The following is a 27,377-nucleotide window of genomic DNA, read 5'->3' as shown; positions in this document are numbered from 1 at the left end:
GAAAGATGGAGGGCACAAGGAGAAGGGGACGACAGAGGATGAGATGGTTGGACAGTGTTCTTGAAGCTACTAACATGAGTTTGGCCAAACTGCGAGAGGCAGTGAAGGATAGGCGTGCCTGGCGTACTCTGGTCCATGGGGTCACGAAGAGTCGGACACGACTGAACGACTGAACAACAACAACAACAACAACAACAACATTGGAACACCCTTTTTCAGACCGAAAAAAGGGCCAACGCAGTTTGGATACCGGATGCTGGTCTACATGGGCCTTTGGCCTGATCCAGCAAGATTCTTATTGTGTTCTTAAATGCTATCTGCTGAAGTAACTCCTGGAATAAATTGAGACTTTCAAAAAGACAGGACCAGACACACTTTTTAGGTTAAAATGTTGTTGTTTCCTCCTCTGCTCTTAACTTTATCTGGGTGTGTACAGAGCATATCCTTAAAGTGCCACCACCTCAAGAATCCTGGGAACTGTAGTTTACCCTCAGAGAGCTACAATCCCCAGCACCCTTAACAAACTACAGTCCCTGGGATTCTGTGGGGGAAGCTGGTTGTTTTAAATGTTTGGTGTGGATTTGACATATGGTGTGGAAAGGACCAAGTCTGATTGAGCAAGCAACATGTTGGACGAGCTGCTGCTGAACAAGGCTGTTTGTAGAGAGAAAGTGTGATAGAGGGCTCTTGCATCAGTTCCTACCACTGATCTTCATTGACCATCGCTCAGGGATTATTTAGCTGTGATTCCTTCATTGCAGGGGGTTGGACTAGATGACCATTGGGATCCCTTCCAACTCTACTCTATAATTCTGTGTCCATAGAGCATTACAGCCTTTGCCTTTCTCACAATAACCCCACAAGGCTAGTGTATATTATTTCCCCCTTTCTACACATGGGGGAAGCCATAACTGTGAAAGGTAGTTTGGTGGTGGTAGTTGGAGTGTGGGCCTCTTGTAGTGTCCTCTATTTTCCTGTTGGGGGCAGCTGGCTCATTACAATCCTGATACAGTACAAACTTTTGAGCAATTGAAAAAGCTCAGTTCCCCCCCCCCCCATCCCTCCTGTCCATTTGGAAGGAGTCCTCCTTCCTAGTCAAGATCTGGAACTGCTGGCAGGATATTCTTAGACTGGGATTTTCTTCCTGGCATTTCTGCAGTTGGAGGCTGAGAGCAATACTGGAGAATTCAAGGGATATTTGCAGCAGAGGAAGAATCCAGCTGCAGAGACGTCTAGCAGGTAAATTTCCCTTTCTGCACATTGATCTTTAAATATAGCCTATTAGGGAACACCTTGACTTTCCCCGGTTTTCTCAGAACTTGCTCTCGCAACTTTTTTTACCTCCTTGCACATTGTTGCTGCCCCGAGTCCTTCTGCCTTCAACCCAACGGCAGACCCCAATCAACTTTTTCACAATCTCTATGCCCTGTGCTTCTCCAACAATTTCAGTTTAACAGGAATAATCCCTGTTATCTCCTTCCCTGGGGTGGGGGTGGGTGGGAATTGCTACTCCTTTTGCCTTTTGAATATCTTTCATAAATGCCCTTTAAGGTTTTTATTTGTTTACACTCACACACATGACCCTGCAAGTAGGTTCAGCCTAGGGGTGGTAACTGTAGCAGTGGTGAACCTTGGGGTCTCAGTTTTCAGCAGCGCCCTGTGCAACGCCAACATTCAGTGCCTCCTTCGCCTCTCGCCTTCCACTCTACGGCGCCACCATTGCACCCCCAAGGCTCCGCACTCAGTGCAACTGTACCGGTTGCGCCCCCCTAAATCCGCCTCTGACTGTAGTGCAGATGGATCTGAACACACATACCAAAAATCACAATTGTTCGAGTAATTGTTCTTCTAGTATTGCTATTAACCTACATTAAAAATATTTTTGCAGCTCCAGTAACTATAAGTAATTTTTGTTAGCTACCTTTATTTCTGTTTTGCCCGACAGAACTTTACTCCTGCTTCTCTATCCAAGGGCATATAAATGTAACATCCAGAAAAGGAGTTGCAGCAAGTTTTTCTATTGCATACGGAGCCAAGCTTCCTCTTGCTAGTACAAAATAAATGGCAGGCATGCCTGCCAGCTAACTAGATACTTGTGCAGTTGTCAGTCTTACCCCTCTTCTCCACCTGCCCTTCTAAATTCATTATGTTCATTCACAGAAGTATTCGTTTGACGAATCACAAATCACAGTGTGCTGGATGGATGGATATTTTTTCTCAACATAAGGCAGCTGCGTTTCTAATCTTACTGTATAGAAAAGCCCATCTATTACCAGTAATTGTTCCTGTCTCCATCGTTCTGTATTTGGGCACCTCCAGACTGTCAGTGTTTTGTGGGAGGGGCTCAAGGGCACATTGGGAAATCTAGCTTTGTGCAAATACAGTAGAGTGAAGTAAAGGACTCTGTCACCCGAGCACAACAAATGCTCTTTAAAAAAGAGATGGACTTCTTGCCATTTGAAAAGTGATGGGGAAATGCATCAAAATGTGTGGGAAGAGTAAATGACTGGCAGGAAGGGAAAAAAAGAAAAAAAAAAAACCCAACAGACAGGTGCTCTATTGCAACAGATCCACTTCTTGATTAAAAAGGAGAAAGAGGACATATTGCAGTTAGAAAAAAGATGGGGAAATGCACCAAAAAGGGTGAGACGAATGTGTGATTACTGGGAAGACTCATAAACTACCCCACAAGAAAATCAGCATGAATGCAGGAACAGGATGAATGCCCACTGTCGCATGAACACTACACAAACAAATCAAAACAAATGTTCATTGAAGACTAGATATAATCCAGCCTTTTGTTTGCATAAACTTTATGCAAACAAATCAGGATGAATGCTTAATAAATAGGTCATCTGGAGGAGCCATTCTCTGCTCGTAGCTTTTAGCTGTACATCTTGATTTGACTTCAGTAGCCATGTGTCTAAATTTGAAAAGGACAGCCTTTCTCTTTGAAGGGTCGTCAGAGGAGAGTCCGAGGCTGTCCAGGCCAGGTCCAGTTTAAAGAGGCTGATCCACACCATGCAGCATATTCAACGCATATCTGAAGCGCATGACATCCCCCCAAAGAATCCTGGGAACTGTGATTCCTATACACACAGAACTACAATTTCCAGCACCCATAGCATACTAAAGTTCCCAGTATTTGGGGGTGGCGGGGGTCAAGTGCGTTAAAAGTGTGTTGAATATGCTTTAAATGTATAGTGTGAATCTTCTCATAAGATGAGGGAGGGCTTAAAGTTGCCCATCAACAGATCTCACCTGGACAGCAGGCAAACAACTCACCTGGTCACAGTTTTTTCCACTAGGCTGAGATGAATTGCATTTCTATTTCAATTATAAAAATTCGTCCTGAATTTGCGTCTATACCTCTCAGTCAGAGTATACAACTATTCTGCAGATCCATGCCCACTTTTACCTTCTTCTCCCTTTTTGCATGATGCCTAAATGTTTGACAAATGGCTGCTGGATTCCCCCCTCCTGCAAAACACTGGGCTTACTGTGTAAGGTGAGCTGGGGAGACCTCCTAGCTCCCTGTGCAGGTCTCAATTAATGGGGTGCCATTTGCATCTGTTCATCCTCTGTCCTGCCCCTCCCAGCTCTGTTCGCCAGCCAGTTGCCCAGCTCCACGGAAGGCACAGGACTGGAATAGCATTGCTATCTCATCCTTGTTGGCAGAGCCTGCTTTTTTGTCATCTTGGTCTCTGACATTTGAGTGTGTCTTCCCCCATCCCCTGTCTCTGACTCCAGCTACCCTTAACTTATCTCCTTCATTCCCCTGCCAACATAAAAGTATTCTGCAAGGGCATCTCTTGGGTATGTGCAAGATGGCTTTCATTTTGCAAGTGTTCTCTTTCACCATGCCCGTTCTCCACTTGGCATGCGCGTGGCATGGCAGTGTGTGGGGAAGGTCGGTGGCTCAGTGGTAGAGCACATGTTTGAAATCCTGGAGAGCTGTTGCCAGCCAGTGTAGACAATACTAAGGATTGGGCATACCCATGGAGGATAAGGTTATCAGTGGCTACTAGTCATGATGGCAGTGCTCTGTCTCCATGGTTGGAGGTAGTAATGCTTCTGAATGCCAGTTGCTGGAAACTCTAGGAGGGGAGAGGGCTCTTTGTGCTTGGGTCCTGCTTGTCAGTTTACCAGAAGCATCTTGGTGCCCAGTATTAGAGCATGATGCTGGGCTAGATGGGCCCCTGGCCTGATCCAGCAGGCTCTTATGTTCTTTAAGAACCCTGAGGATTGTAGCTCTGTGAGGGGTAAGCTAAAGGTTTCTCTGAGCGAAGCCATGTGCTTTAAACATGCTCTGAATGTATGGGGTGTGCGCAGCCTTAAGCTATTCGGCTGAAACAGAGTGTAGAGCCGGGAGGGGAAGTTGTCTTCCTTCCTTTGTAAAGCCAAAACATGGCGGTGTGGAAGATAATAAATGGACAGCGATGACAGAGCTCTATCCAAGGGTATCAGAGAAAATCCCTTGCTCAATTAAAGAGCCAAAGGAATTTCAAGAGGTGTGTTATGAGCTGAAACCTGGCCTGTAGCACTGGCTCCAAGTTATGCCACTATGCGGGTGCAGCTTTGAGAGACTGTTGTTTTCTGTCAACTGAGAGAGAGGGGAATGATGACTGTCTAACGAGAATGCAGGGGACTGTCAGGGTGGCAACGCCAAACCAGCTGCCTGGAATTAAATGATCCCGTTTTATCATGAGCGAGAGTGAAGTTCCCCCAATTAAAAACCACTTAGACCTGGCAGAGAGACAGGCAGTCAAATTCAATCCAGGGGCTCAGCTACGCAGGGCGTTTTTACAAGCCCACATTTCAGGCCGTAGCTGCCTGCAAGAGAGATCGTGGGCAGGCCCACATCACACATTTAAAGCATGTTCCGCACACATTTAAAGCATGCAGCTTTCTCACAAGGAATCCCGGGAACTAGTTTCACATGCACAGATCTACAATTCCCAGCGCCCTTTGCAAACTACAGTACCCAGGATTCCTGAAGGGGTGGAACGAAATGCTTTAAATGTATGGTGGGAATCTATCCAATATCTGTCTTGTTTTATTAAAATTTATATACCGCGTGATTGTTAAAATTAAAAATCAAAACGGGTAAGGAAGAGAATAAAACAATGAAATTATCAGTAAAAGCAGTTCCAAACAACTATTTGCAACATTCAAAGAATAACTAAAATAAGTGATAAGCTAAAAGCAAGCTTAAAACACCTGTCAACATTCTACCTGCCTGGGTAGGCTTGCCTAAACAAAAATGTTTTTGGCATGTGCTGAAAAGAGTACAGTGAAGGTGCCTACCTGATGTCAATAGACTGGGAGTTCCAAAGTGTGGGAGCTGCCACAGTAAGAGATAAATTTATTACAAATGCAGAACAAGTATTATGTTGCACCTGTAACAGGGCCAGTTCTTCTGTCAACTGAAGTGGTCAACTGGGCACATAGGTAAAAGGTAAAGGTAAAGGACCCCTGGACGGTTAAGTCCAGTCAAAGGTGACTATGGGGTTGCGGCACTCATTTGCTTTCAGGCCAAGGGAGCCGGCGTTTGTCCACAGACAGCTTTCCGGTTCACGTAGCCAGCATGACTAAACCACTTTTGGTGCAACGGAACAGCGTGATGGAAATTAGAGCACAAGGAAACGGCATTTACATTCCCACAGCAGCAGTACCTATTTATCTACTTGCACTGGCATGCTTTCAAACTGATAGGAGCTGGGACAGAACAACGGGAGCTCACTCCATCACTGGGATTTGAACCACCGACCTTCTAATCAGCAAGCCCAAGAGGCTCAGTGGTTTAGACCACAGTGCCACCCGCACATATGGGGTAGCCAACAGGCACCAAGCTGTTTAGGGCTTTATATGCTAATAGTAATACCTTGGACAATAACTGACTCAGAATATCTGACTGCACAGATTATTACTTTAAAAAAACCCAACTGAGATAAATAGAATTTCTGAGCCAAGATGAACGGGGTGGGGGTTGTTCTTCCTGAAATTTCAGCACTGCAGCTTCTCCGAAATTTCAGCTTTGCAGCTCCTCCGATTTTTGCACATTCTTAGCTGTCTCCCTTGGGGGTTACCCATACCCTGCCTGAACTCTGGCAACAGCAATCACAGAAAACTTGTTACAGGGCTCGGCCTCAACTCTGCCAGCCACCGCTGCGTCTGAGCTCCTTCTAAGCAGGCTGACAAACCGTCGGATGAAAGGCGCAGTATCAAGTGAATATCAGTTGTGGTGTCACTGGATCCTGGTTTTTCTGGCTATGGGCCAGGCGAATGCCTTGCTCTCAGGCTGATCCTGCCCACCCTCCAGTGGGTATCATATAATGATGGGATGATTTACTGGAGCAGGTGTGAGGCTGAAAAGAAGAGGCAGGCCTGTTAGCTGGCGGAGAATGTATTCCCAGCTAACCTCGGGGAGACTCATCCACTTGTTTCTTGAACGTACCGTGCCAGGTCAGAGGAAGAAAAAAAGAAAGAGGAATCATAGAACTGCAGAGTTGGAAGGGACCCCCAAAGGTCATCCAGTGCAACCCCCTGTAATGCTGGGGGGGGGGAAACGATAGCCACATCAAAATCGCAGGTCCCTGCCCCACCAGATACCTATTCATAGAGAGCTTTTGTAGTCCTTTCCTCAGCCAGAAGGTCTCCCAGAGTGGCTTAGATGCAGTCACTGAAAACAGGGCAGTCCCTGCCCGCAGGCTTGCAATCTAAAAAGCATGGCACACAAGGAGAAAGGGAAGAGGTGGAAAAGCAAACTCAGGTGCCAATCCTTAAATAGTAGTTATTACAGTGGTCTCCTGGCATTAAAACAGCTCAGGGGCAGGAGGCCTGGTGGAGCTGGTCTTTTGGCAAAGCTGATGGAATGAGCCCTGCTTCTCATCTGTCCCACTGAGGCAGCCTGATGGAATCGGCAGGCTATGTATTAAGGCCAAGGGACTGCGAGGGGAGGAGGAACAATTATATGTTTCCTCTGAGGCTTTCAGTCACTTAATGAAGAGGCATGCACAGCCAACACAAGCAGGATTTAACCCCAGCTTGGCTGCTCACCAGTACAGGCTAAATCCTGCTGGGAAAAGAGGCTCCCTCTGGGGGGGAAAAGCAGGTCCCCCAGCCTCAAAGAAACTCCTGCTTTTTGCAGATGTTGGCTGTGTTACAGAGAACTAGGCAGAGGGCCCTCTCAGTAGTGGAGCCCGCCCTGTGGAATGCCCTCCCATCATAGAATAGAATCATAGAGTTTGAAGAGACCACAAGGGCCATCCAGTCCAACCCCCTGCCAAGCAGGAAACACCATCAAAGCATTCCTGACAGAGGCTGTTAAGGAAAAAACCAACTACAGTATCTGACTTTTAGAAGACATCTGAAGGCAGCCCTGTTTAGGGAAGTGTTTTATTGCATTTTTAATATTCTTTTGGGAGCCGCCCAGAGTGACTGGGGAAACCCAGCCAGATGAGCAGGGTATAAATAATAAATTACTACTACTACTACTACTACTACTACTACTACTTCTCTGTAATCTTCTGGACTTCCGGTTTGGTGCCGGTCAATGGCGGACGGGAGCCGAATAGCTCCGTCCTCCGTGAGGCTATAGGGACTACCGTGCCTGCGCCGCGGGTCCCTTAGAGCCACGGGAAGAGCGTCCCGTGGACCGTGTGTCTTGTGGGTCCCAGACGTGCCGTCTCCGCTCCTGGTTGACCCTCGTAAGGGGGAAAATCAGGCGAGCGGAGCCCCGGTACGGGACTGAAGAGACGGCTGCCTCCGCTGGACAAAGCAGCGATCCCGCCAGACTCGAGCACCCGGCACTTCCGACATAGAAACTGCAAAAGAAACTCTGTAAGTTAAAGTTTTGAACTATTTGACAACTTTGGAGAATACTGCTTACAGAGAAAACTTCAAAAGGAAGCCTGTTCCCTTTGAACTGTTTGCGCGAGCTTGGTAGCGCTAAAAGATCAAAGCCGCGACTAACGGAAAAGTTTTGCGAACTCTGCCAAACTTTTTAAAAGTGGATTAAAAGTTGTTTTAAGGATATTTAGAGACTTAAAAATAGGTGATATGGCAAAAGAAGACACCGCTCACCCTCTGGATTAGGATTCGGGGTCGGAAGCGGGCTGCATTATATTGTTGCCATTTTTTCTTTGTTACTGTTTCAGTGACTGTTTACCAGTGGGGACATTTTAACTACTTTGCAGCCAGATACAAGTAACTATATGGACTTGGTGGTAACACTGCAAGTGGAAAACAGCTACTGACTTGGGCTATTTAAAAATAACTCTTCTTGGCTGTAAAAAAGTTTGGAACTTTGAAAGTTTGAACTCTCTGCCTAAAAGTTGGATTATTGGACTTGTGTGGGACTCCTGGCTCAGCAGGCTCTTTGTTCTCAGAAGTGAGTTGCTGGCCACCTGGTGTTTACTTTTGGGACTGTTGGTCTTCGGCTGTGAATGTCTGAGATTGTTACCACAGCAACTGGAGTGACCTTGAGATTACAATTGCAGAGCCCACAGGAAATGCATGAGAGCACTAGATCTAAAACAAGTAGCCCTGCACAAAGGAAAGGCTCTGTTTCCCTAACCTTACAGGAACAAATGGAGAGATTAGTTGCCAGTGTTGCAGAAATTGCAGAAGGACTTAAAAGTGTGACTGAGGGGTTGAAGCAGACGCAAGACTCAGTGAATACAATTGGTGCATCAGTTAATACAACAGTTAACTCTGCAATAGAAAAACTCCAAGTTGATATAAAAGCTGACATAAAAAACTCCACCCAGACATTGGAAAAATCAATCGGCCAAATTGAGGAAAACGTAAGGAGGAACAGAGAAGAAATTAATAAAATTGGGCAGGAGGTGACAACTCTGAAAAAGGATTCTGAGGAAATTAAAGTGGTCAGAGAAAAAATAAAAAAGGTGGAGGAGAAACTGGACAATATTGATTTGGAGCAAATAGAGAAAATTGGAACACGACAGAGAACTGTAGAAGAATCTCTTGCTTTTCTTCAACTCCACCAAAGAGAGGGGAACATCCGTTTGAGAGGCCTTCCAGAATTGGAAGGGGAAGACCTGAAAACCTATATTGTGGAGCAATTCTCAACATATTGGGAGTTGGAAGAAGTAAACGTCTCAGCACGCATAGTGAAGGCCTTCAGATTTGGACCTAGAGGATCCAGAGGAAAGAAAAGCACTAAAACAGTCAGTGACTGTTTGATTGTGCTGCATGATAGACACGACAGAGACTATTTTCTGGACTTACACTATAGAAACAACCTGGTGGTACAGCAGAATAAAGTCATTTTTTATAAGGATATCCCCAAATTTTTCCTGGACAAAAGAATTCCTTACAACGATTTGGTTGCTGAGCTAAGAAGAAGAAACATCTCCTTCAGTTGGGAATTTCCAGAAGGCCTTGCATTTACGTTTGAAGGGAAAAAGATAAGGATAAGATCCCTGGCGGAAAAGCAAAATTTTTTGGACAAACATCTGGAACAATTTAAAGGTACACCACTCGACCCAGCATTGCTCTACAAATTTCCAGAAGTATTTCCACCGCCGGGAGTACCAGGACCAAGTCAAAAGGACCCAGAAGAAGGCAAGAAAGCAGAGGCATCGGGAGGAGGAGATTAAAATAAAGGAAAATGGCGCTCAAACTAATGACTTGGAATGTTCGGGGATTGAACCAGAGACCAAAGAGACGCAGAGTGTTTTACAGCTTGGAAAATAAAAATTTAGATATAATTTGCCTACAGGAGACCCACATAGTTCGACGACACAGAAGATTACTACAGAACAAAAAATTAGGCCAAGAGTTCATATCATCGGATAAGGTCAAGAAGAGAGGAGTAGTAATATATGCAAAGGAGAAATATAGCCCAAGACAGCTATTTAAAGATGAAGAAGGGAGATACATCGCAATCGAAATTAAAGTACAAGGCGAAAAATTTCTGATTCTGGGACTTTATGCACCAAATGATGGAAAGTCGATTTTTTACAAGAAAATACATGATCTGCTGTTGGACTATTTGGAGTACAAATTAGTTTGCCTTGGAGATTTTAATGGTGCAGTTTCCACATTAATGGATAGATCTCAAAGAACTAAATTAACGAACGATGGGAAACTCCCAAAGACTCTTTTCGAAATGGTGGACAATCTGAATTTGGTGGATTCTTGGAGATTAAAAAATCCCACCGAAACAGAGGCAACTTATTTCAGTGAATCTCAGCAGTCATGGTCGAGGATAGACTACATCTGGATCTCGAATGAATTGGCTCCAAAAATACAAAAAGCAGAAATCGGCCCAAAGACTTATTCGGACCACAATCCGGTACAGTTAAATCTAAAAATGATTTCCAAGGATTCTTTTAGATGGAGAATGGATGACGCTTTGATGAGAGACACCAAGCTAGTAGAAAAAGCGGTGAGAAAGATGAAAGAGTATTTTCAAATCAACTGGAACTCTGAAGTGGAGAAGAGGACTGTTTGGGATGCAAGCAAAGCGGTAATGAGAGGATTCCTCATAAGCGAAAAAGCAAAAAAGAAGAAACTACAAAACGCGGAAATGGAAAGGTTGTTGAAACTAATCAAAGTGAAGGAAAAAGAACTAAGAGGACATCCCAAATGTGTTAAAATTCAAAAAGAAATTAAATACTTGCAATCCCAATATGCAAATATTGTGAATCAAGATATTGAATGGAAAGTGAAAATGATGAAGCAAAGAACATTTGAATCTGCAAATAAATGTGGAAAACTACTAGCTTGGCAACTAAAGAAAAGACAAAAGGCAAATGTCATCAGTAACCTGGTAGTAAATGGAAAAACCGTGGAGAACCCAGAGGAAATCAGATGGTGCTTTCAAAAATTCTATAAGCAACTGTACAAGGAGGAGAAGATAGAAGAAGTAGAGATAGACCGATTTCTGGAAAAAAATGGATTACAAAAAGTCCCAGAGGAAAAATTAATAACCCTCAACCACCCAATATCGACCCAAGAGATAGAGGATGCAATCAACAACATGCAATTGGGGAAGGCCCCAGGACCAGATGGACTAACAGCAAAGTATTATAAGACTTTGAAAGACTGGCTATCGCAGCCGTTGAAAGAAATTTGCAATAAAATTCTAGAAGGAGATAGGGCACCAGAGACGTGGAAAGAAGCCTTTATCACACTGATTCCAAAACCAGATACGGACAAGACTTCAATGAAAAACTATCGTCCAATATCCCTTTTGAATGTGGATTATAAAATTTTCGCAAATGTTTTGGCTACAAGGTTGAAAAGAGTGTTGAAAGATTACATACATAAAGATCAAGCAGGTTTCTTACCAGGAAGACAAATAAGTAATACCGGTAATACGAGAATTATTGTGGATATTTTAGAAAAACTGGAGAGAAACATAAACACAGATGCAGCACTATTGTTTATTGATGCAGAGAAAGCATTTGACGAAGTATCTTGGACATTTATGAAAAAGAATTTGGAAAAGATGGGAGTTGGAGAAAGATTTCTAAATGGCATTAAGGCCATTTACACAGAGCAAAGAGCAAAAGTAATAGTAAACAGTGTGATATCGGAGGAAATTGAAGTTGAGAAAGGAACAAGACAAGGGTGCCCTATCTCCCCCTTTACTATTTATTACGGTCCTGGAAGTCCTCCTAAATATGTTACGAAAAAACAAACAGATAAAAGGAATCAGAGTGGGAGAGAAAGAATATAAACTACGCGCCTTCGCAGATGATTTGATGCTATCCCTACAGGAACCGGAAAGCAGTGTCCCCAAAGCCTTGGAACTAATTGAACAATTTGGACGTGTAGCTGGCTTCAAATTAAATAAACAGAAAACCAAAGTTTTAGGTAAAAATATGAGTGCAGAACAGATACAAAGATTACAAGATGGCACTGGCTTTAACTTTGTTAAAACTGTAAAATATCTAGGTATCAATCTCACAGCAAAAAATTTGAACCTGTACAAGGACAATTATGAAAAACTGTGGATGGAGATAAAGAAAGACATGGAAATATGGACAAGATTAAAACTGTCGTTAATGGGAAGAATAGCAGTGGTTAAAATGAATGTCCTACCAAGGATGCTGTTTCTATTCCAAGCCATACCAATTTTGGATAAATTGGACTGTTTTAAGAGATGGCAAAAGGACCTATCGAAGTTTATATGGCAGGGCAAAAAGCCTAGAATTAAGTTTAAGATTTTGACAGACTCTAAAGAGAGAGGAGGCTTTGCCCTGCCGGATTTAAGACTTTATTTTGAAGCAGCGACCTTTTGCTGGTTGAAGGATTGGTTTAAACTAGAGAACGTGGACGTGTTGGACTTGGAAGGATACGATAATATGTTTGGTTGGCATGCATACCTTTGGTACGACAAGGTTAAAATTCACAGAACTTTTAAGACTCATATAGTTAGAAAATCCCTGTATCAGGTTTGGATTAGATATAAAGACTTATTGGAGAGAAAGACTCCTAGATGGATTTCACCAGTGGAGGCCAAGGCCTATTGCAGCAGGAAGGGGACTCATTTAAGCTGAAAAGCTATGATCAAGTCAAAAGTCAAGTCCCCGACTGGCTGCAATACCACCAGGTATATGAAACATTTAAATTAGATAAAAAAATTGGTTTTCAAGTGGAAAAATCAAAACTGGAAACAGAACTGATTGAATCGAACTCTAAAAACCTTTCCAAGATGTATAATCTGTTGCTAGAGTGGCATACGAAAGATGAATTGGTTAAATCGGCAATGATAGACTGGGCGAAAGATGTGGGACATAATATTATGATGGATGACTGGGAGAGATTGTGGCAGAAAGGTATCAAATTTACTGCTTGTAACAGTTTAAGAGAAAATATAATGAAAATGGTATACAGATGGTATTTGACACCAGTTAAGATAGCTAAGATGAATACCAAAATGTCAGATGTGTGTTGGAAATGTAAACAGGCGAAAGGTACCTTTTTTCATATGTGGTGGTCGTGTCCAGGGGTAAATGCTTTCTGGGATAAGATTTATAATGAGCTTAAAAAGGTAATGAAAATTACCTTCAGTAAGAAACCAGAGGCATTTCTCTTGAGCATGACCAATGAAGAGATTCCCAGTCAGGACAGAGTATTTTTTATGTATGCCACAACAGCGGCTAGAATTCTATTGGCAAGAATCTGGAAAGGTGAAGAGATCCCAACAGTGGAAGAATGGCAGATGAAGTTAATGGACTACATGGAACTCGCAGAACTGACCGCCAGAATCCGAGACCAGAGGGAGGAGAAGGTGTCACAGGATTGGAAAAAATTTAAAGATTATTTAGTTAAATCTGTAAAATTAAATATTTGAGCAGAGTTAAGCAGAAGATCGGCTTTAGTAGGACTATGTTAATTAAAACTGTCTAGAAGGAATTTTTTGTATGAAGGATCTAATTGTTAGAAAGTATTATAAGATTTGTATGTTGAAGTTATGACTTATATTTGATTAAGTAAGGTTAAGTGCATCAAGAAACATGGTAAATGTTAATAGAATAAGATACAAAGCTACCTATAACGTATATATGATTTTGAAGACAGTGGAGGGAACAGGGGAAGTCCCCTGAACGAAGAATGTAATAAGAGAATTACAAAGATAAGTGTTGGTTTAGGTTAGTATATGTTTTTTCTTTATGTTTGTTTATATGGTTATTGTTTTTATTGTGTTATGTATTGTGTTTTTATGTTTATGTTTATGCTATGTTTTTTCTTTGTTTTATTGGAAAATAATAAAATCTTTATAAAAAAAAAAAAAAACCAACTACAGTATCTGACTTTTAGAAGACATCTGAAGGCAGCCCTGTTTAGGGAAGTGTTTTATTGCATTTTTAATATTCTTTTGGGAGCCGCCCAGAGTGACTGGGGAAACCCAGCCAGATGAGCAGGGTATAAAAAATAAATTACTACTACTACTACTACTACTACTACTACTACTACTTCTCTTGCACATGTAGCGATGCCTATAAAATGCAGGCTTCTTTCTTGGGAGGGGAGAAAGGAGTGCTTTCCCAGTCCTATGATCAGTGTTTCTTTCATGTGATGTCATCTGATTGACAGAGTGGGCGACCCTGGCCACCTGTCACGTTTGGGCCATGTGGCTCGTCCTGATAAGGATGGTCTGGCCCATGGAGCCAAAACCTTTCCCACACCCCTGAACTGATCGGAGGTGCTGAGCTACACACCTTTCCCCATCAGGTGATGGAACTAGATAGAGGGTCCCAAATGAGCCAATGGACAGAGATAGCTTTGCTATCTCATTTTGCTATGTGGGGTTTCTCTTGCGCTTGATCCGGAAGCTGCAGTTAGTGCAGAATGCTGCAGCCAGATTGCTGACAGGAGTGAGACTCTGTCAGCATATAATCACCTCTGCTCAGTGACCTGTACTGGTTGCTGATTTCCTACTGGGCTAGGTACAAGGTTTTACTATTAGTATATAAAGCCCTTAACTTGGGGCCAACTTACCTGTGAGATTGCCTTACCCCATGTATGCCCAGTTTGCTTCAGTCTGTAGAACTGGCACTATTACAGGTGCTACATAATACTCAGCCCACATTTGTAAGAAACTGATCTTTCAGTGTGGCAGTACACAAACTTTGGAACCCCCCTGCCTATTGATATCAGGCAGGCACCTTCACTTTTTTCACCTTCACCTTCACAGGTCTTTTCAGCACCTGCTAAAAAATTTTTTTGTTTAGGTAGGGCTAATCCAGACATGTAGAATGTTGGGATATGTTTTAATCTGGGTTGTTTTTATTTCAGCTTATTGTTGATTTCAATTATTTTTGAATGTTTTACATAGTCATTTAAAACAGTTTCTTAACTGATAATTTCATCGTTTCATTCTTTTCGTAAAGCGCTTTCTAGGTATCATTGCAATCAAGCATTATATAAATTTTGTGAAATAAATAAATATAAAATAAATTCCATCCCACACCCCAGAACAGACAGGTGGGGTGTAAAGGAAGGATAGGGTAATAGGATAGGGTGGCTGAGACCCAGAGCCTGTTGACACATTTTGATGAAGCATGTGGTACAGTCCTCCTGTTTTCCTGTGTCTCTCACCACCATAGCACACTTTGCCCCTTGACTGCAGCATCCCAGCCTTTTGCATTAGTTGGACCTGGCTGTTTGTTGGCTCTGGCGCCACCTACTGTTAGGCTCCCTGCCTTGCATCCTACCGTTCCCAACGGGCTCCAGGCACTAGTGCCCTGCTGTAGCTTCTTCCTGGAAGATGACCCATAAATACAGAAATAGGTATAGATAAAAATCTTCCTTTACAGATTGATTCAGGTTCTGGATCCTCCAACAACCCCCAAAGATGGCTCACAGGAACAAAGCTGGGGCTTCCAAAGCCAGTCGCGCCAAAAAAAATCCCAAGGAGACGCCAGTTGTTACAGGACCCAATATGGACTCTCTGGGTTTCCTGGCTATGGACAGCAACGTCCCAGGTTTGTCGCAGGTCATCCTTCAAAAACTCAACATGAAGAGCTACGACGACTACAGGTGAGGTTTGTTGGTAAACGTAGGTGGGGATGGCATTTCAGAGGATGGTGTGTGTGTGTGTTGATAGCTTCACAGAAGTTATTAGGAGATGTTCATTCCAAGACTGGGAGCTGAAATATGAGCCTTAGTAAGATGGGGAGGGAGGGATATCTCTTTAGCCTCATACACGCCAACTGATCCTGCTCATCATGGGCCGTGCTGATTCCCTGATCCCTAATAAATCACTATCCACATTTATTTGGCCTTTTGAGAATGCCTTGTTAAACATTTTGGTTTTGTTAAGAGTGAGCTTTCTTGTTTTCAGGTTTCTGCTTCCTCTGCTCCTTCAGTCACAGGCAGCATGTTCCATAATGCACAAACTAACCCCTAATCCTAAAAAGAAAGAAAGAATTAAAAAACACAGTACATCCCCATTTACCTAACATTCTGGCGGCTGAATGAACAGTTTTGGTATGGTGTTGCTACAAGTTTTGCTTTTGAGAACAAGCTTAGTTAAAGAAAGAAAGAAGACTTCCTGGTATTTATTTGTATATTTAGAGCATTTGTTCACTGCTAGGTGCCCAGAACAGCTCACCTACAACTGATTAAAACAAGACGGTCCCTGTTTGTGCTGTTTCTTCACAGGTCCGCAGTGGAAGGCAGAAAACTGTGCACCGATTTTGGCATCCGGTCCTATTTTGAGATGTTCCAGAAAATGGAGGACACTTTCAAGTTTTGTGCTGAGTGCAAGAAGCTTCCGGAATCCATGCCTGATCCTAAAAGCCTGCGGCGCTGCAAAAGGTTAAAAATAATAATAACAGAACTGTTATTCAATGAAGGAAATCCTCGATCAGGAGAGCCTTTGGCCCTCTGGATATTTCTGAACTGCAACTCCCGCCATCCCTTGCTGTTGACCATTCTTGCTGGGGCTGGTGGGAGTTGTAGTTCAACAACATATGGAGGGCCACATGACATTTTTAAGTGTAATGCATCAAACAAATAAATGTGCATGTGACCAAACCAGGAAACTGTGGCTGCCTGCTTTGGAACAAACCAGTATATTAAGCTACAAATTGTTTTAGGATCCAAAGAAGGCAACCATTGTTTCCCAGCCAGATGAATCGGGAAACTATGGCTAAGGAGATGCTTCCTGGCTTCACTGTGGTTCCTGCAAAGGGGAAGAGCAAAGTGGCTATGAGCAAAGGCTTGTTCATATCCCAAGTCGAGATATGATCGTCCAGATATAGGCTGTGAATAAAGATCACTTCTTGCTATGGATATCAAAGCCAGTGGGGTACGATGGGCTGAACCTTTTGGCAACCTTCCTTCCACTCCCAGGTGCCAGAATGTCTATTACTGCGGCTCAGAATGCCAGAGAGCCAACTGGCCCACACACAAAAAGGTCTGCAAGAAGCTGAAATTGGTGGCTCTCGACCGGCTAGTGGAATGGCTTGTTTTCACAGGTAAGCTTGTGGGCGTGGGATTCAGTGCTGGTGTATTTTTCCCCTCTGCCCTCTCTCAATTGCTCTGTTAGTGTACTGGCAGAATGGCTCTATGGGGCCAGTGTTTTCATTCATGGTGGCAGCTGTTCTGATGTGCCACCTGCATTGCGGGGCTTCCACCGAATCCTCGACTGGCCAATCTTCAGAATCAGGTCATGCCCTTTATTTATTCATCCATTAACCACAGTTTCCAATTAAAGAAAGACAACTCTACCTGACAATAAACTATAAAAAATACAACATGTATTACAGCAGGCAGACTTAAAAGGTTGGGCAAGGGCACTTAAAAAAAAACAAAAAACCAATGAATCCCAAGGCCCACTAGTAACCCAGAGGTCTACCAGTCAATTTGAAGCTTTTGTTCCACTGTGATTCTTCCAACAGGTGACATCCCTTTCCCCACAAGCCCCTGGACAAAGCGAATCCCGGAGGTGAGAGGCTGGGAGGACTACTTCTCAATGCAGGATGGTCTAGAGGAGAAGCTCAGCAATATCATGACAGGACGTTACATGAACATCCTCTGGGCCAATGCTGGGAAGCCAAAGCCGGAGGAGGCGGAGCTCCTGGAGTCTGTCAAGCGGGTGATGACGGACTTTGTGTCCAGGCCAGCCACCATTGGCTTGGGGCTGTGCGTGTTCCGCCTTGACCCCTACGCCAAGCCTATCACGGTGCACGTGGTTGGAGCTTCCCACGTAGAGACTCTGAATGCCCGGGTGACAGACTACGATGAGCTCTCCCGCATGTTTCCAAAGCACCAGGGCATCGAGGTGGTGATGGTGGGTGTTGACGTGGTAGACGGGCCCATCATGAGGCCGCCGTTGGTGGCTTTCGGGCCCCGGGAACGAGTCTACCTCAGCAGCTACAAGGGCCTTTATCACGACTTCTGGGAATCGCAAGTGGAGACCCAGCAGGCTGCTCGGCCTGACATCGTGGTTGGCTTCCACCCAGGTATGTCATTCCATTGCCCCTTCCCTGTAGCTCAGTGGTAGAGCTTCTGTTTGCGTGCAGAAGCTCCCAGGTTCAATCCCCGTCATCTCTGGATAGGAATCCTGGGAACAGTAACTTGCTAAGGATGTTGGGAATTTAACTTTGCGAGGGGTAAACTCCAGCTCCCAGAATTCTTTGCAGTGGGAGGGAGCCTGCTTTAAACGTATGGTGTGTTGGAGCTAGAGCACTTCCCATTGCAAATGGTGCTTGAAGCCTTTCACTACCCTCTTCAGCTGGTCTTTTGCAGGATATTTGTGGAGAGAAAGGGAGAGAGAAGGAGTTTCAGAAATCCTTGTTTATGCCAATGCACTCTAAGGATCATCCCTAAATCTGTCTGTGAGCTACTGGAAATGGAATGCAGTAAATGGCAACAGAGAGATCCAAGTATTTTATCTGTAGGTGAACAATGCCAGCAAACCGACAGCCTTAAGAGCAGTTGTCCATCTCCACCCCAGTGTGAATAAGAACCTACCCACACTTGCATTTTATGATCTGTTTGCTAGCTTGGTTTGGAACACAGAAAACTTTACATTAGGATCAACTAATTGCCTACATAGCCCAGTGCTGTCAGCTGCAAGGGTAGGGAACTTCCAGCCAGCGGGCCAAATTAAGCCCAACACAGATCCCAATTTGGCCCATGGGCTGTTTCCCCCAAACTGTTTCCACCGGCCCCATACCTGGTGTCACATTTTGCTGCTTTCATAAAATTGCTCTAATTTTATTGATGTTATGCTTAGGGATGGAAGGTTCTGCCCCTTTTGGTTCTCTGGGTTTCTCATTTTTCGCATCTCAAATTCAGTTTTCCACAGCTCTTTAACATAGCTCTCCCTCTGTGAGTTCTCACCATCAGTGACTCTCTGAGGTCTCCGGCAGAGAAGAGTTTTCCCCCCTGGCCAGCTGCCACCTGAGCTTTTTAACTGTCTGTACTAGTGATTGAACCTGAGACCATCTGCTTGCAAAGCAGGTGCTCTGTCACCAAGCTACCGTCCCTTCCCAATTTGGAAGGGGGGTTCCCAAGGGTGAAGATAGGTGTAATCATTTTCAAGCAGTGGGGCCATTATGGAAGTGCCCTTAACAAACAAAACATACTGTTTCCTCTGCACCATAGAGCTCAAGGTGTGGGGTGGAAGACTTCCTAGTTCCACAAATAGAGGCTGGTGGCCATCAACTAGGTTTGCCATACGTCCAGAATCTTCTGGACATATCTGGGATACTGCTGTCTCTAGCAGTGTCTGGGCGAAAATTTGTAAAATGTCCAGGAAAATCCAGATGCATGGCAGCCCATGTCGGCAGTGCCATTTTTGTCTATTTTTCATTAAAAAAAACGTTCAAAAACAGCAAAAAAATTTTTGCCCAAAATAGCTCAACAGATTTCCTGTCTGGACTTTCACTGTTTGAAATATGACAACCCTACATTAACCCACTTAAATGAATTATAAACTCTCCAGAGCCAAGATCTGTTAAGAACACAAGAAGTGCCTGCTGGATCAAGCCAAGCCCCCATCTAGTCATTTGAAATGAATATTTTTAGGACCCACCCAATTCACATAATCATAGAATTGGAGAGTTGGAAGGGACCCTGAGGATCATCTAGTCCAACTCCCCTGCAATGCAGGGATCTCAGCAAAGCCATCTATGACAGATGGCCATCTGACCTCTGCTTAAAAACCTCCAAGGAAGGAGAGTCCACCACCTCCCAAGGGAGACCATTCCACTGTCAAACAGCTCTTACTTTCAGAAAGTTTTTTTATGATGTTTAGTCGGAATCTCCTTTCTTGTACCTTGAAGCCATTGGTTTGAGTCCTATCCTCCAGAGCAGGAGAAAACAAGCTTGTTCTGTCTTCCATGTGACTGCCCTTGAGATATCTGAAGATTGTTGTTGTTGTTCAGTCGTGTCCGACTCGTCGTGACCCCATGGACCAGAGCACGCCAGGCATGCCTATCCTTCACTGCCTCCCGCAGTTTAGCCAAACTCATGTTAGTAGCTTCGAGAACACTGTCCAGCCATCTCATCCTCTGTCGTCCCCTTCTCCTTGTGCCCTCCATCTTTCCCAACATCAGGGTCTTTTCCAGGGAGTCTTCTCTTCTCATGAGCTGGCCAAAGTACTGGAGCCTCAACTTCAGGATCTGTCCTTCCAGTGAGCACTCGGGGCTGATTTCTTTAAGGATGGATAAGTTTGATCTTTTTGCAGTCCATGGGACTCTCAAGAGTCTCCTCCAGCACCATAATTCAAAAGCATCAATTCTTTGGCGATCAGCCTTCTTTATGGTCCAGCTCTCACTTCCATACATTTCTACTGGGAAAACCATAGCTTTAACTATACGGACCTTTGTCGGCAAGGCGATGTCTCTGCTTTTTAAGATGCTGTCTAGGTTTGTCATTGCTTTCCTCCCAAGAAGCAGGCGTCTTTTAATTTCGTGACTGCTGTCACCACCTGCAGTGATCATGGAGCCCAAGAAAGTAAAATCTCTCACTGCCTCCATTCTCCAAATATTCCTAAGGCTGTACTTTGCTTTAAACTGTTATGCTGTATAAATTGTTGTGTGACCTGCCCTGGAAACCTGTGGGCAAAAGGCAAGTAATAAATCAAAGTCATTATTACGAATATTTATAATAAAAATAGCTGAGCATCCTGTTCTCACTGTTGCCAACCAAAGGCCCCCATGCAAGCAGGGCCCCTCCGCACTTGTCATTCCCTGCAAAAGCCAAGCCACTGCCTCCAACAGTCTCTGACTTTCTGACAAAGCGTCAGGATCCTCCACATTTTCATTTGTCTGTTTGTGATTTCTTCTGTTTGTCATGGGTTCTCTACCCACAGGTCCAAGAGGTTCTTTTTTTGTACCGCCACTTTCCCTGGGGGGACCCACTGCTCACTACTGAATCAGAACAAACATCAGTCGGGATTTCTGCGGATTGGCTTTTGTTCCGATTCAGCAGTAAACACCGGGTTTTCCCAGGGAAAGCTGAATAAAATGTGCAGATAATGTCCTCTAAGCAATCTTTTCCCAGCAGGCCATCATGCTAAGGGCCTCTTGTGTTGGCACGCAGGCCATGAGTCTCACTGCCTCTCACCCTAACCTACCTCACAGGGTTGTTGTGGGGATGACATGAGGAAGGGGAAATCTGGGTATGCCACCTTGAGATCCTTGGGAGAAAAAAGGTGGGATATAAATGCAACAAATAATAATGATACTACCAATAAATAATTGCGTAAACCTAGATTACACACTTGAATCCCTCCTGCAGGTGATCCCACTCACCAGAGGGAACCTCTGGATGTTGGATGTCTCAGAAGCGCACCTTGCGGATCACAACTTGCCTAGCAAGCACCAGATTCCGCCCAGCTGTCTCGTAAGCTATCCCACTTCCAGTCAGCTGCTTGGTGCTGACAGTGTGTTTCACTGCTGGGATTAGTCTGAGCACTAAAGAGTTGAGCTGAGGGACCCTGACAGGGGCTGATCAGCTTGTTAGCATACCTATCACTATTGAGCTGGTTAAGTGCGGAGCAGCTGTGGTGGGGGGCAATTAAGTGCTCAGCATCACACACAGCTTGGGTGTTCCTTGCACACATTACAAAACGTACCGGTAGCCGTCATGGTGCGTTGTAATGTGGGGGCAATCGGTACGTGACAAAATGGCCTTGAGGGTTCCCCCAAACTGCATTCTGCTCAGTTTCTCCAGGGAAGGAGAAACTAGGTTCTATGAGCCTGCTTCAGCCCATAGAACTCTGCAAGGGCGTATCTGAGATGGAGGAGGAAGAGGAAGTAGGCAGGCATCGCCACTCCCTGGACTGGTGGTAAGCAAGAAGGCAGGCAAGGGAGGGCTGGCTGAGGGCATACTGAGGTTGGTGGGGCAGTGCCCCATTCACCTAATGGACGCACCTTCACTGGTGCCCCTCCTTGTACAACAGCTGACCAGACTAGCTGTTGAATCTTACATCAACATCCTCCACTGAACCCAAGAGCAGAAGACAAGCTCTGTCCATTCGCCACCCCCTAAGTATCTGTCGCCTAAGGCAGCTGCTTCATCTGGCCTCATGGCTGGGCTGGTCCAGGCCTGGATTGAAAGATCACATATCACAGAATAGTAGAGGATATCTGGGGACACAATGCCGCAACGTAGGCTTCTTTTTCTACAGGGATGGGATAAAAGAGAAAGAGACGTTTTATGAAATTTTATCGGGGAGCGGGGAATGACTTCTGAGAAATTTTGGGTCAGCTCCATACTTTATCTTTTTTATATATAGAAAGATGATGACGATGATGGTGATATTTAGCCCAAAACAAAAAGGCCTCCCAGGGTGGCTTAGAAATGTGACCTAGGTGGTCCCCACACTCAGGCTTACAAGCTAAAAAGATATAACACAAAAGGAAAAAGACTGGAAGGGAGGCGGCTGGGAAACTCTCCTTTGGGATTTCAAGCCACATATGCCGTATCCATCACAATGGTGAGCATTTCCATAAGATTACCTGTCCAGTCCCGAAAGGCAGTGTGAAACTTTTCATAAAGGATGTTGCAGTGTGTCTGTCTCAGCGATGGCACTGTGCGGCACTGCAAGGGTGCTTCTTACTCGGGAGCAAGGCATGTTCCGCTGGCGTGCTCCATCACATTCCGTAGGTATTAAGTTATTAGTACCAGGATAGTCAAATGCCCTTGTGAATACGCAAGGCTCCCTTGGCACATCATTCCAAGCTTTCAGAAATGTCAGAGGGCTTTGCAAACTGGGACTTGATCTTCCCTTCACCCCCCACTCTGCCATCCCCAATCTGATCTGATCTTGGCAGTGTCAGCCCCGACCCCCCCCCCCCATGGTTCCTAGCTATGACGTGCGAGAGAGTTTGGCATCCTTGTTCTGACAGCTGCACAAACAGCCAGACCTTCACTATTCCCTCTCTCAACCTGCTGGAGAAGTTTCCAGCCTATACCCTCTTTATGCCAAAGGTGTGATGTACAAGTGGAATCAGCACTTGCTTCACATATTGGCCTTGCATGGTATAAGCACGCAAAGTTGGCACTCTTCACCAGCAAAAGGTGCAGAGAAATGTCCTCTGAGCAATCTTTTCCCATGTCGGCCTCAATTCTTGCCCTGCAGCTTTGTCTGGCGTCCAGTCTCTGCAAATAGCACATGAGGTTATTAAAGCCATTCCTGTACTGAATTGCTTCATGCTGCAAGCGGTTGTGTGGGGATCTGTGCGTTGTATTTTGCAGGGGAGCGTTCAAACACGCAACCAAAATGATCAAGGGGATGGAGGGATGCTCCTATGAGGAAAGGTTGTAGCATTCTGGACTTTCAAGTTTGGAGATCAAGCAAGAAAGAGAGGATGTGATAGAAGTGTATTAAAATTATGTATGTCATGGAGAAAGTGAAACACTAGAACTCACGGACATCCAATGAAGCTGAATGTTGGAAGTTTCAGGACAGACAATAGAAAGCCCTTCTTCAGGCAGTGCATAGTTAACTTGTTCCCACAAGGGGTAGGGATGGCCACTAACCTGGATGGCTTTAAGAGAGGATTGGACAATGGCTATCCAAGGCTACTAGGCATAATAGCTATGCCGTTGGAGGCAAGGATGCTTCTGAACACCAGTTGCTGGAAGCCACAGGAGAGGAGAGTGCGCTTGTGCTCAGGCCCTGCTTCTGGACTTCCCACCGGTTGGCCACTGTGGGAACAGGATGCTGGACTAGATAGGCCACTGGCCTGATCCAGCAGGCTCTTTATTATGTTCTTATGCATGATGGCACATAGAAATGGCACCAGGGTCAGGGAGACGGCTAGGCTGAAATCCTTCTGACATGTTCTCTTGTGTGTTTCACCACATTGCAAAGGGCAATTCCACAAGATAAACCTTTCAAAAAATGCAACCTGGGCATTGCATACAAATTAGCCATTTCCGGTCTTCTCCATTCCTAGGTTTCCATGCCTGCCATGACCTAATGGAGAGTTGGCTTCCCACCTTGCTGCTCCTTCGAGACTACGAGATCCCCTCGCTCTTCACTGTGTACAGGTAAACAGGCAGGTTTTCCCTCTACTTCCTCTCCCACACCCGTTCTCCATTGCTGGTGCTAGGGGCCAAACGAGACAAAAAGTAAGCGGAGGTTGGATGGCCATCTGTCATGGATGCTTTAGCTGAGATTCCTGCATTGCAGGGGGTTGGACTTGGGGTCCCTTCCAACTCTTAAGATTCTATGATTCTATCTGGTACTGGGAGCAAAAGTGGGCAGATGTAACTGTTACCTTCACAAAGCAGGCTGCATTCACAGGGACAAAGGAAGCTGCCTCGTGTTGGCTCAGACTATTGGCCTCTCTAGCTCCATATTGCCTACACTGACCGGCAGTGGCTCTTCAGGTTCAATCCCAGGCATCTCCAGGTAAGGCTGGGAATGATTCCTGCCTGCAGGAATCATTCCCAGCCTTACCTGGAGATGCCTGGGATTGAACCTGGGCAAGGCTGATGCTCCAACCACAAAATCACAGGCCTTCCAGCCGCACACACACACACACTTCTATTCTCCTTCCAGGACATTTTGACATTTGCCACTCATTTGGATGTCCAACCAGCATTAGGAATGTGCAGGAGAGGCCACATAGCATTCAAACAGACTAGGAAGGAAGAGGGAGGCATAGGAGGAATGGCTAGGGGGCTGTTGCAGCTGCCTCCCAACATCTACCGCCTGAGGCATTTGCCCAATTTTGTCTGATAGTGGGGATGGCCCTTAACTCACCGAGTTATAAGAAGCTACACAGAATCTGGGAACTGGAGCCTTCTCCTTTCAGTTTGCTAGGACTGTCACCAAACCCTGTGTGGTCCCATTAGGGAAGAATGCCCAGGAAGCCAAATCAATATTGGCATTCTGTCGACTTTTGAAGATGTACCTGTTTGCACACATATTCCTTTGATCTCTTCCCAAGCCTCCTGTTTCAATTGCTGTGTTGTTTTATTGCCCGTTTTAATTATGTAAGTGTGTATGCATAATTTATCTTTATTCAATTTTCAATATAATGAGATACGTACTTACATTAAAACAAGGCAGGGGAGGAAGATTCATAAATACATACTGTACCTAAAAGGAAGGAATGAGAAGAATTCACGAACGTGCAAAATCCTTTGTTTTGATGGGATTGTGTATTTTAATCATGGGTGTTTATATATTAATATTTCTGTAAATTGGATTTTTATGTATTAGAAGTCTAAAATTGTTTTCATTAATTTTATTGTGACATTTATACCCCATCTTTCCTCCAAGGTTGCATACATAATTCTCCTATTTCTACCCTCAAAACCACCCTGTTGAGGTAGGCTAGGTTGAAAGGCAGTGACCAAGTGGGAATTTGAACCCTGAGCCCCAGGTCCTAGTCTAACACTCTAATCACTACTCTATGCCTGCTCTATTCAGTGGATGCTAATGAAGTCCAGGCAAGGTTGTGTTAAAGCATGTGTTATTTCACACTTTCCAGTGCATTTTTTCTGTTGCTTTCATTGCAAAAAGTTTGATCTTTTGAGGAAGTGGGTTTGTTGTGCAAAACCTCCCCATCCATTATAACAGCACAACTATCACGGGCTGATACGTGATTGAGTTCCACCCCAAAATAGTGACTATCTGGATGCACTTGAAAAACCATTCAGGGTCTAAAATGACCTAGCCAGTGCTAACTGAAAATAAACTAGCAGCACTAACCAAGACCCCTTCCTTCTTTTCCCCAGTGAACAGGAAATGAAGAATTCGCTCAAGATCTTGATGGAGCTAGAGACCCAGATCACAGGCTGTGGGGCCAACCCCTTCGCCTCCCTCAAACCAGAACAGGCCTACTCAAACCCCAATAAGCCTCCTGTCTACTGCAACTCCCACTACATGATGTTCCGGGGGCTGTCTGCTCCCCCAGATGAGCTGGACATAGGAGAGCTGGATGGGGGTGAAGAGGAGTGAGATTAGAGATGGGGAAGCTTAAAGCAAGCGACCTCCTAACTCCAGGCAGCAGAGGCTTCTTCGTTTCCCCACACCTGTTCAACTACTTGCTTGGAGCGGACAGAGATGTCAGGAACGCAAGTGGCTGTTTTGTGTGCGTGCTCATTCTCAAAGCTGGCCCCGTCCTTGCAGCTGAAGGGCAGATTCCAAGGGAAGCAAATAGGGAAGGGCCGTAGCTCAGTGGGGAAGCACCTGCTCTTTGCATGCAGGTGGTTGTGGATTCAGTCCCCAGTGTAGGATTGAGGGGTATCCCTGCCTGAAACCCCAGAGAGCTGCTCTGAGGCCGTGGATGTTGGCCCTCCAGAACTGGAACTCCCATCAACCCCAGAAACCATGAAGCTACTAGCCATAATGCCTGTGCTCTGCCTCCGAAGTCGGATGCAGTAATGAGTCTTGAGTACCAGTTGCTGGAAACCACAGGAGAGAGTGCTCTTGTGCTTGGGTCTCACTTGTGGGTTTCCCTCCAGACATCTGGCTGGCATCTGCGCGACCAGGATGCTGGACCAGATGAGCCTTTGGCCTGATCCAGCAGGCTCTACCAGTGGGCTCCATGTTTGGAGGCTGAAGAGCTTTGGGATACCAGTTGCTGGAAATTGCAGGAAGAAAGTGTGCTGTTGTGCTCAGATCCTGCTTGCTGGCTTCCATCCCACAGGCATCCGGGGGGGGGGGCACTGTGAGACCAGGATGCTGGACTAGATGGGACATTTGTCTGATCCAGCAGGTTCTTCTTAAGTTCTTAAGCATGGCCAATGACCTGTGGACCTGCTGTTTTTCAAAAGCCAAGCCATGGACTCCCTACTTTTGAAAATATTGGTATCTTTGTGGTAGTTTTTGTTATGTGAATGGTGCCACGACACCCTCCAACATGTCCCAGCGCAAAACCAGGCCGTGCTCCCACATGAGTCACATGGCCTGTGCAAGCATACATTTTTGGGTGCCGCAGTATTAAGCGTTTTGGGGCACTGCGCTTGTTCGTGAGAGCACGACCCTCCCCAAAACAGGAAGTCCTGAAAAATCGACAGGTATGTGCTACGGACCCCCTGGGTAGGTTATGCAAACCAACAATTGGAAGCCACTGGTTTAGACCATACTGAGCAGGATGAGCCATGTATCAGTTGAACTGACAGCTAGTCCCATCCCATAGGAAGCTGACACACACATGGGATCATGTCACTGATATCTCCAGCTCAGCGACTCTCCTGGGTTTCAGGTAGGAGCTTTTACCAACCCTTCCTGGAAGTGCCCAACTTCTGCATGCCAAGCAGATGCACCACCTGAGCCACGGCATATCTAGCCACCTTTTTGTCTAGCAGAAATAAAACAGAAGGGAGAGGACTCTTTGTGAACATGGAGGGTGGGGAGAGGACCCCAGGATGCACTCCCCCCCCCCGAAGAAAACCCTGATCTCGTGCTGCCTTTTACT

At 45.1% G+C, this 27,377-nt stretch overlaps 1 protein-coding gene across 2 annotated transcripts; it reads left to right on the top strand.

Annotated features, from left to right (window-relative positions):
- Positions 1-1,071: 1,071 nt before the first annotated feature.
- MSS51 (MSS51 mitochondrial translational activator) lies at positions 1,072-26,337 on the top strand. 2 transcript variants are annotated; one of them, XR_004427775.1, is made up of 8 exons: positions 1,072-1,239; positions 15,297-15,519; positions 16,144-16,299; positions 16,837-16,961; positions 17,385-17,948; positions 23,901-23,994; positions 25,693-25,969; positions 26,021-26,337. XR_004427775.1 is itself a non-coding variant. In XM_033167613.1 (7 exons), exons 2-7 carry the CDS (start codon positions 15,335-15,337, stop codon positions 25,913-25,915), a joined length of 1,347 nt encoding a protein of 448 aa, XP_033023504.1. In that variant the 5' UTR covers positions 1,072-1,239; positions 15,297-15,334; the 3' UTR covers positions 25,916-26,336. The 2 variants fall into 2 exon arrangements, 1 of the variants encoding a protein (XP_033023504.1); XM_033167613.1 differs by having other exon boundaries at positions 25,693-26,336.
- Positions 26,338-27,377: the final 1,040 nt, after the last annotated feature.

This window comes from Lacerta agilis, chromosome 13 (assembly GCF_009819535.1).
Source record: "Lacerta agilis isolate rLacAgi1 chromosome 13, rLacAgi1.pri, whole genome shotgun sequence".
In the NCBI taxonomy this organism is placed as follows: domain Eukaryota; kingdom Metazoa; phylum Chordata; class Lepidosauria; order Squamata; family Lacertidae; genus Lacerta; species Lacerta agilis.
Note: the sequence above shows the minus strand (reverse complement) of the source record. Positions and strands in the feature narration are given on the sequence as shown.